A 10,775-nucleotide genomic window follows, 5' to 3' on the forward strand; every position below is an offset into this window, starting at 1 on the left:
GGATATGTGCATATGCTGAACTGATATATGGATACCTACATAAAATCCGAAATCCGATCCTATAAGTGTGCGGATCTGATCCGATAGCCTTGCGGATCAAATCCATAACCTCAATTTTCGGATTAGATTCGGATAAATATGGCAGATATGTAGATCAGATCTGATCCATTAACATCCCTACTCAATGCCGGCAATTGTTGCCAATGATGATTAATTTCCCTACAAACAATAAAATTTTCACAAATTATTACAAAATTCACAATCATATTTTAACTATTTTAAGCAAAACTCATTCTTGTTCATGATGGTAAATTTTAAATGGACTTCAATTCAAGCTAAATTAGATATAGAATTATTCCATACATATATAGCCAGGATTTTGGCCTCATAAACTCCCAGACGCCCAAACATTAACCATGCACTTTCATGCATTGAACCTTTCAATGAAGTTGGAGCGGTTTGGTGGTTAGCTCACTAGTCCGTTTAAGTAAATGGCGAAAATTCGAATCTCGTCTTGTACATATAACAACCTGTTAGCTAGCGACAAATTCTTAAAGAGTTCACTAGTCCTCAATTTTGCCTTATATGGGTAGCAATTAATTGGCCAGCAACAAATTTTATCAGTCACATATTGAGTACTTGTATGACATTAAGATAAATCTTATGAGTCTTATTTCATTGTGATGTACCTAATAATATTACAAAGGATACACATCAACAAAAAATTATTTAAGGTGTTGCCAAGGCCAACATCTTAACTGAAAGTATACAATCAATAAGAAAAAGTATATTTATGTATAGCACTCGGCACAATAACGAAGCATACCTCACCACAATACTAGATTGTAGGAAGCAAGACAGCTATTAATGATTCCCTTAGCATTTGATACATCAAGTTTCACCATGAATAGTTAAAACTCAAATCTGAATGCAACTTGATGCACAATGCATCTTGCTCAGTATTTTTACATTGATCACAAAGTAATAAAACCAATCAGGAATAATGTAGTGCAAAGAATAGCAGAGTAGGACATATTAAAACGTGTTTAAGTAGTTTCACTAACTCCTCTACTATATATTCCTTAATTAAGCAGTAAGTTTAATATAAGAAATTTCATAACAATAAGAATTAATAATCTATGGTTTTAAACCAATCAAATTTAATGTTAGATGACTTAAATTTTTCATGAGTAGTGGTTTTCATGTTGTTAAGTTTTCCTGAGAATATGATTGGATACTTGCAAGAAACATCATATGGATTAAGGAATGTCATTGCTCGATAAAACAGAGATAAACAGAAATTTTACAAGAGATTCATTTGACAAATTCACTAGACTCCACACCTAGCATCTCAAGTTTGCAGGAGAAACGTATTATCCCCAAAAGAATCTACAATTAAAACTTCTAGATTGGATTCATAAGGTTTTGACATGATAAAAGAAAAGTACATTATGCAATCTGCAAAATAAAGCATCTAAAGTTTTACATAACCAACTAAGAAATAAAATATCTAAAGTTTTGCATAACCAACTAAACTTCATTTGCACCTTTCAAATGTTCTTCTTCCCCATGTGTCAAGCTGTTCACTTGTATGTTGGCTCCTAATTCTCTTTCTTTGTTTGATGCTAACCTTTAGCAACATCAGGTTGTTCAAAATATTCATGGTGAACTTGATGGCCTGCAAAAAAAAAAAGGGTCAGGTAAAAGACAAAGTATTAGACATGAAAATAATCTAAACTTCAAAAGTGCACCACAAGCCCGGACTACAAGAAGCAAGACAGTGATCAATGATTCCTAAGCATTGATAAATTCAAATTTCAGCATCCAGAAACAAAAGTCACATTTGATTGGAACTTGATGCAAAATGCAATGAAAACAAACAGGAATAGCTTCGTCCAAAGCATAGGAGAATGATTACATGCCAATTTCCTTCTTCATCTTCTTATTATCCTTATCTTTAATGTCACTGGGGAGTGGCAAGAGACTCTCTGCATACACAGTATAGGGACGATTGTAGGGAAGTTGACAACACAAATTTTTAAAATGCTTGAGCAGGTCTCCTCTGACATTATATATGAGGTACTCTGTTTTACTACAGGAAGTATAACCTATTCCAATAATATCCCGATTACTAGATAAGCACAGAGGCAGGAAGACCGAGCAAGGAATCTGATAGAGAGTCCAAGATGAGTGCACTTTATATTCTTTCATCACCCATATGTCAGTGTTACGGCAATCATCATTGGGAGAAGACAAGGCTAGGCAGCCTCCGAGTAGGGCAACACTTGGAGAGGAGCCTGACAGTTGTTCCGGCGCAGATATAGTTGAAAAAGTCATTTCCTTGAGATCAAAGATAACAATAGCATCCCTGTAATCTTCAAGATCGAAAGGCACCCAATGAACAGCACCATTAAAGAACAACCCACCAGAATGCCAGTAACGAAAACCCAAGAGTTTGGGGACAGCAGCATCAAGATTAATCCATGAATTGGTTCTCAGGGAAAAGCAATCCAAATGATAATGTCCTTTGCAATCGCTCCAAGCTACAAGAAGTAAGTAATCATCCTGTGATGCATCATAACCAAATCCATGCAGATACGAACGGTAGGCAATCCTGCCATAGCGAGGGGGCTTACTACGATGAACAATATGAGAGTAGGATATTCTTTTGTTGGATCCTGTGAGTGGGTTCCATACCACAAGGAAATGTGGGTCTCCATGCAAGAGAATAAAGCCTCTGCAAGATCCCAAGACCACAAAACCAGAACGTGCTTTCTTTTGGAAAGGGAGACACACCTCTTTTTGTGATGCATCGTTGTCGTCCAAGTAAGTCAAGTCAGCCATAGTGTCGTTTTCCATGAAGAGGCATGCATTGCTGGCAGTAGTAGAGTGGTAAAAATGCAATGCCGCGAAGTCAGGATCAGAAATTAGAGAGCACCAGAGCTTGGAAACGCATCTGAGGCGAGCGAGATGTCTGATCGGCACCCGCAGAAGGATTATGTGAATCAGGTCAAGAGGGAGGATGTCGTGAATGCTCTTGCTCTTGTCATTCTGATTCTTCTTCTCCATGCTCGATTGCTCTTTTACTTTGTTCACGGTGTGCTTCAGCTTCTTCTTCTTATCCATACTTGGGTTGCGGAGCTTTTCTCAATTCATATACCAATTCACTCAACTCCGGTTCCCCGGTCTTGAAATTGCCTTGAAAAAACAAAAAAGGGTTAGTTTTAGATTGTCTATTGGAAAAAAAAAAAAGTTATCTTTTAAATGGGTCCATAAAAAATATCGTATCGGATCTTTTTGTTCCAAAAAAATTTTATTAGGTAAGTTTCTGAATTTAAAAATGTTACTTATTCTTTAAAATTTAGAGTTTAGCACATCTACATTATATTCATTTTACAAAACTCCCAATCATACATAGTTGTACAAGCAGAATTACTTTAGACGAAGAAGGATCGCGACGCTCGAGGAGACCCAGGACGAAAGAGGCGGGGCGCCTATGGAGCTGCGCGTCGCGGATGGAGCAGTTCTTCGCAGGGGGAGGGGGAGCTCGTCGCGGGGGAGGTGCGCGGTGCGGGAGAAGACGAACGCGGCAAGGAGGGGAGGCGCTGCAGCCCTGGTTTTTCAGTTTTCACAGAGGAAAGGTTTTCTTTAGTTACCACTGAGAAGAGGTGGTTAGTTAAAATCTGTTTTTAAAAAAATATTTAAGGTTTTGTTCATGATATATTAGTGTTAAGAAAATTTAAATTTAAAATTTAAAATTTTAATTTAATTATCTGTTTTTTAAATTTTTTTAAATTAAAAAAGATAATAAATATATTTAAATGTGTTTTTTCAAATTAATGATAAAAAATCGAATAAATAACAATATTTAAAAGATACTTATTGAACTATTTTAAATTTTATAAAAGTAAAATATATACGTCCTATTTTTAAGGATTTATTTTAAAAAGTGTATAAAATAGTAAAATTAGATTTATTTAATATTTCTATTTAGTTCGGTAACAAATTAATCTAAATTAAACTTTTTTATTCAATATATTTTTCACTCTAATATTCTAATTATTTATATAATATTTTTTACTTTTATCTTTCACAAAATACTGTGCAATTAACATCAAAATATTTATACTATAATAAATTGATCAAATAAAAATATTCGAATAACCAACTTTTTTTAATCAAAATACTGTGCTTAATAAATTTATACCATAGTTTTATTTTCTCTTTTTTTTTTAAAGTCTTTCGTTTTGGTATATTTTGTATGTAAAAAGTTACCTTAAAAAATTATACTGCATTCTTTATTTTAAATTTTGTGGTTTGACATACAAAGTGATTAAGCATTAATTTATTTTTATCTATGTCTATCATAATTTACTAGAAAACTACTTAAAACCAATTGCATTAACAACATGATTAAAAAAAAGTGTATATTTGTGTATATAATTGATAAAATAAAACATCTTTAAATTTTACATAACTAATTTTACTTGCATATTCATTACGTCATCTTTAATCATTAAAGAGCCAAATAAAAAAAATATAGAAACAAGCAAATTAAGTAGTCTTCTCTGTTATGATACTTAGATAAAAACTTAAAAAAAAATAGAAAAAATAAAAGATACAAAACTGATATTAGTGTCCACAACATAATTTACAATACAAAATTTGTAGTAATTCTAAAAATTATAAAAGTCTATACTCAAAACAATTAAATACACAAGATATTTAATTAGGTAGGACTAGTCTTATGATATTTAACAATCCACTTTTGTTCGACTTATATTCAAGACGGTTCAATGCTTATATTTATGTACTTACATGCATAAAATGAAACTTAATGAGCCAATACAGCTCACTATTGACAAATGAAAAATAATTCAGAAAACTGAATTGACAAATCAATAAATTCACAATTTTCAAGTTGGAATTCACATTTTATATATATCTCACAACGAAGTGTGTTATTCTGTGTATAAATTGTACGACCTATTACGTTGTTTCCGCCAACCATTAATGCATAGAAAAAAAGGCAATTACTTATCTAAGCTATTTAGAATCATTTAAACAAAGGAATTAGTATTGAAAGAACAAGAACAGAAATCTAATGATAGATCAATCAAAAATAACGTAACCAAAAAAATATTGTAGAGATAAAACATAAAGAAGCAAATCCAAAGCTTGAACTGCATATATAGGAGAGGAAAAATAAAGCAGATAATCTCAGAAATATTACTTTACTTAGTTTACTATTATTTATAATTCAAAAGAGATATCGAATTTAACAAGAGGAAACTCAATTGCATTTTCAAATGTTTGAGTTTTCCCCGATCATAGAATAAGAATTTTGAGGAGCTTCTTTCCAGCTCAACTTGCCAATCCTACACTTTATTTACAACAGAATCAAAGTGTCCAAGTTGTTTCCGTATTTACTCCTAATTCCCTTCCCTTGTTTGACCCCTTTGTGATTCTGAGAGCCTGCAGAAAAGATCAACCAGTAAAATTCACTGCATTAGACATGAAAAACAGAAATAAATTTAATCTCAAAGAACCAAAATGGGAGACGTGACAATAAGAAGCAAGACATGGTTTAATGGACTTCAAATTCACCATCAATGATCAAAACTCACATTTGGTTGCAACTTAGTGAAAAATCCATCAAGCTCATTTCGTTTCAATCAATCATAACACACACAAAATTAACAGCAACAAAATGGTGTAAAGCACAAGTTACATACCCATCTTCCTCTTCTTCTGCTTGATGTTGCTAGGGACTGCCCAGGGACAGTCCAGATGCACAATGAACCTTATGTGGCTGGAAGGATCACCATAAAGATATTGAACATATTTGAGCAGCTCTCCTCTGACATTATATATATAGAACCTTATTTCACCCTCTCAAGGATAACATCTTCCAATAATATCCCCATTAGCAGATAAGCACAGTGGCTTAAAGCATACAAGGGGAATCTCAGAGGGTCCAAGATGACTGCACTTTATATTCTTTCATCACCCATATGTGAGTGTTACATAGGATAAGAAACTGTGGTTCGCAGTGTAAGAGTACGAACCCTCCGCAGGAACCAACAAGACAGAAATCATCAAAAGGTCGCTTTTTCTTGAAAGGGAGAGAGATGGCTATTGCATCAACGCCATCATTATCATCTTGAAGCAGTGCGTCGAGGTCAACGGAGGAAGCGTGAGAATTGTTTTGGAGGAAGAGGCATCTATGGGAGGGTGCGAGGGTGCGAGAGAGTGATCAAGATGGGATTTTGCGAAATTGGGATCGGAGATGAGAGTGTTCCATAGCTTGGAAACGCACCTGATGCACACAAGGTGTTTGATGGGAACCCTCAGTAAGATTGCTCGTATGAGCTCCGGAGGAAGGAGATCGTTGATGCTCTTGAGCTTCTTCTTCTTCTCCATGCTCGATTGCTTCATTGCTATTGGTCCCGATATTAGGGTTTTTGGCGAGGAAGAAGATTCATATGCACATTCCTTCAATCCATTTAAAAAGACGAGCATTTTCCCGCGTTTTTTCCCCTCAGTTCCTAGAAATAATGCAACTTTGGAAACCATTATTTTAAAAAAATGGGCAAGTAATTGATTATTTTTTTCCGGTTAATGTTGATTTGGTCAAAGGTTTTAACTTTTAAAGTTTAAACAATGAAAATCGTTTCAATAAGCAACAAATCTTAATTCAAGGATAAACTTGATTTTCTAAGCATTTGTTGAATTCAAGTTTCCAAGTTGTGATTTTTTTTTTTTGGTGACTATTCAATATGTGATTTGATATTTCAAAATAATAGAGTTTTAGTATTCTTTAATTATAAAAAAGAAATATCGTCTATCCAGTATCCACAGAGTTTTAGTACTTCATAATCAAAAAGAAAAAGAATAAAAAACATTAAAATTTTGTTTAGTTACAAAATTTTTATTTTATTATTTTAATTTTAATTTATTTTATTTTTGAGTTGATATTAAAATATTACAAAATTATAACAAAAATAAAAAAACTAAAATATCTTTTAGTATTAAATTTATTTAATTTTAATTAAAAATTTAATTTAATTATGAAAAAAATAAAATAATTTTGTAATTAATTTTTAAAAAATAAAATATTCTTTTAAGATAAGAATTGTTTAATTATTTGAAAGATTCAAAATTTATATTTAAAAGATTATATATTAAAGTTATTTAATTTAAATTAAAAATTTAATTTAATTTAATTTTAAAAAGAGCACAATTTATTTTAGTTTAATTATAAAAAAATAAAAATATACTATTTTAGGATTGAAATTGTTTAATTATTTTAAAAATTAAATATTTTTATTTAATTATTTAAATTTAAATTTTGAATCCACCCTATTAGCCTATTAGGGCTAGCAATATATATTCTACCCGCGGGTACCCAATTCAGACTAACCCGTCCGGATAGGCTTGTCTACTCTATCTGCTGCGGGTAGAGTAGGATACGATACGAATTTGTCTGTAGGTAGGGTAGGGTACGGGTTTAGGGTATACCCTACCCTACCCTACCCGCACCCCTAATATATATATATATATATATATATATATATATATAAAAGTTATGTATGTAGTGAAGAAAGTGAGTATTGAACTCACAATCTTTCTCTTATAAAAATTTGAAATAACCATTAAATTAGTTGATGATCATATTATTTATAATTTTATGTTGAATTTCTTTAATATTTTATTGTTTTTAATTTTAATTTGAACTTAGTTTTTATTTTCTATTTTATTAATATGTATAAAATTTGGAAAGGTTGAATTTTATATTTGCTTGAAAATTTTTTATTTTTCTGCAGGTAGGGTAGGGTTTAGAACTTTAGAGTGCGGGTAGGGTTAGGGTTAGAGTTGAGAGATTCTCAACCCACGAGTAGGGTAGGGTAGAGTTTTAAGAAAATTTTTAAAAAAGGATAAGAGCACAATTTATTTTAGTTTAATACCATGCAATCATTTATATATTTATTAAATTTATTAAATAAACATTGTAATGTTATTAATAAACTTAAATGAAATCAATTATTTGAATAATAAATTTTTTACTGAGTGTCAAATCAAATTTTATAATATATGATCTCACAAATATTTATGTGACATATTATAAATGTAACATATTATATTATAAGATCTAAAATAAAATTAAACTAAAGTCACACATTAAAAAATGCTCTTATGAGATAGTAATTTTAAGGTTCTTTTATTTAAACTAAATAAATATAATAAATTACGAAAATAGATAAAGTGGGAAGTATTTCTAAAAATGTGTACTCTTACACATCTCGGATGCTGAAGGATAAGTAAAATATTGAACATATCTCGACGTCTGACATTTCATGCGGGAGATGCTAAGACATATCCTGGGTATCCTAGATACACCTAGGATATGTGTTATTATCGAGATCAGGGACTGAACACCTGAGATATGTGGCAACTGAGAAAGGGATCTCAGTATCCAAGATATATACAATTTGTCTAATTTGGGTTTCAACATCCGAGAGGGAATGGATCCTCTCAATTTTTTTTAACAATTGAGGGAGTAAAGTGTGATCTCCCACTATTAATTTTATAAGTGAGACCAAAAATAAATATGAGAGAGAAAATAATGAAGGGTTAGAGATCACACTTTACACTCTCAGTTTTTTTTAACAATTGAGAGGATCTATTTCCCATCCGAGATATACTCAGACGATATATAAGGTCATAGCAGCTGAGATTGTTGTGTATTTGAATAGTTTTTAAGAATTTTGTTAGTTTTTAAATGCTTAAATTTAAGTTCCTTAAGTAAATATGGCCCCCGAAAATATGTCTACGATGGAGACATCAATAGACTAAATGCTACTTGGCATGTGGCTGGAGTTTTAGATTTTGATATTAGTAGTTTTTTCTTGTTTTATTTTCAGCGAATAATTAGTTTAGAAATTTAGGTTTTAGTAACTTAGATAATGTGCTAGGACTTTGTGACTAGATAAAGTTAGACAATTTATATATATTTAGTTAGGTATAGTATAGTTTGATAATTTGTATAATTGATTGTAACTAATTGTAACTTAAGTGAAATAAATAAAATAGGTAACTAATTGTAGCTTAAGTTAAATAAATAAAGTAGGTAACTATTAATTAATATGTTAGTGAAATTAATATGTAATTAATTGAAGTCATACCCAAATGTGACATTCAGGTTAGAATAGTGTAACATGAATAATGATTTAATTTTTTACATATTGTTTGATAGTCCTGTCTTTAGTAAGTACTATGAATATTAACAATACAAATTATATTCGTACTATATTTGTTGCATTTATTATCGATGTTTATCTACTTGGTTTAGAATTTGAGAAAGTATAAGAAAACAATGAGTGAGGTAAACAATAGAATAAAAAAGAAAAATGAAATAAATCTTTTTATTAATTAATTATTAATTATTTCAGATTTTAAAATTTAAAAAATAAGGTTTAAACCAAATCAGTTACACCCATTATTGTCATGCTAACTTTCCTTCTCTATTTGCAAACTTCGGTATGTAGAGTAAATCTTTTTAGCGTGATTCCACTGAAGCAGTGGGCAAGAAAGCTGGTGATTAGGTTTATATAAGTGGGCCTTAGGTCTGGTTTAAGCTCAGTTTGATCTCGGTCCGTTGATTTGGTTTTAGGTCAAAATCTTTAAAATTAGTGTTAAAATTCATATTTTAATTATTTCTACTTCACGAAACTATAAAATTTAATTTTTTAATTTTTTTAAATAATAATTAATTTATTAGCTAATTATTTACTAATTACTCGGGGTTTACACCAGTTCCACCGCCCATCCTTCAGCCGACAGCATCACCTTCTACGACAGATTTGAACAACATACGTTGTCATAAGTGGCTGCATTTTGGTACATTCATCACCCCTTACATCGGGTGAAGGGAGTTTGATCAAGGTTGCTGGTTCTGTTCATTCATCTCCTTCTTCGGCCAGTTTATGATGGTCATTTTAGTATGTATGCGAATGGTTATTTTAATTCTTATGAGGATGATTATTTTGATTCGATTGAGTTTAGTTATATATAATTAAAATATGTTGGAGGTTCAATTCATTAGGTATGCGGATGATTATTTTTATCCTTAAGTAGATGGTTATTTTTATTATGGGTGAGGGGCATCGGTGACAGTGTGTGGCAAGCCAAGCAGTGACAGTAAAGTGGGATGATTATTGATGAAGGTGGGGTGATATCCAGTTGGGAAAGAAGAGGGTACTGGAGTGAAATGCTTTGGTAAAATGGGGTTTGGGATGATTATTTTTTTTGGAATAACTAAGTGAATTTTTTTATTTAGGTAATTTGTAGAGTGTTTTTTTTTTACATGTATTGGGCTAAATCTCCAGCCCATTGTTCACATTATTTAGTTTTTTCATTGTCTCCCTAGCGGAGTTTCAATTTTTAGTAATAGTTAAACACAATTAATGGTTTAGACGAGATTAAAATGCGAGAATAAATATTATGGATATTGCAGAAACCACGGTTACTGTTGCCACGCGGTGTGACCCTAGGTCTCCCTCCGCCGGACATCCTATTGCCTTATATTAGGATGGCAGGATTTGGGCATAGGGGTGGCAACGGGGCGGGTAGGAGCAGTTTTTTGCTCTATCCGACCCCGCCCCACCCTACAAAAACCCGCCCAGCTCCTACCCGCGGGTAGTAAAAAGTTGAACCCTAATCCATCCCGCTCCTATCCACCCCTATAATTATTAAAATTCAATAAATAAAATTAA

At 31.8% G+C, this 10,775-nt stretch overlaps 1 protein-coding gene across 1 annotated transcript; it reads right to left on the bottom strand.

The window, feature by feature from the left end:
* Positions 1 to 1,914: 1,914 nt before the first annotated feature.
* On the bottom strand, positions 1,915 to 3,126 carry LOC130975923 (F-box/kelch-repeat protein At3g06240-like). Its single transcript, XM_057900639.1, has one exon. It carries the CDS (start codon positions 3,124 to 3,126, stop codon positions 1,915 to 1,917), a length of 1,212 nt encoding a protein of 403 aa, XP_057756622.1.
* Between the last annotated feature and the right edge of the window lie 7,649 nt (positions 3,127 to 10,775).

Source organism: Arachis stenosperma, chromosome 4 (assembly GCF_014773155.1).
Source record: "Arachis stenosperma cultivar V10309 chromosome 4, arast.V10309.gnm1.PFL2, whole genome shotgun sequence".
In the NCBI taxonomy this organism is placed as follows: Eukaryota; Viridiplantae; Streptophyta; class Magnoliopsida; order Fabales; family Fabaceae; genus Arachis; species Arachis stenosperma.

Excerpts from the sequence above, each read along its gene's own strand:
- LOC130975923 (XM_057900639.1), bottom strand. The coding sequence starts at position 3,126 with ATGGATAAGAAGAAGAAGCTGAAGCACACCGTGAACAAAGTAAAAGAG.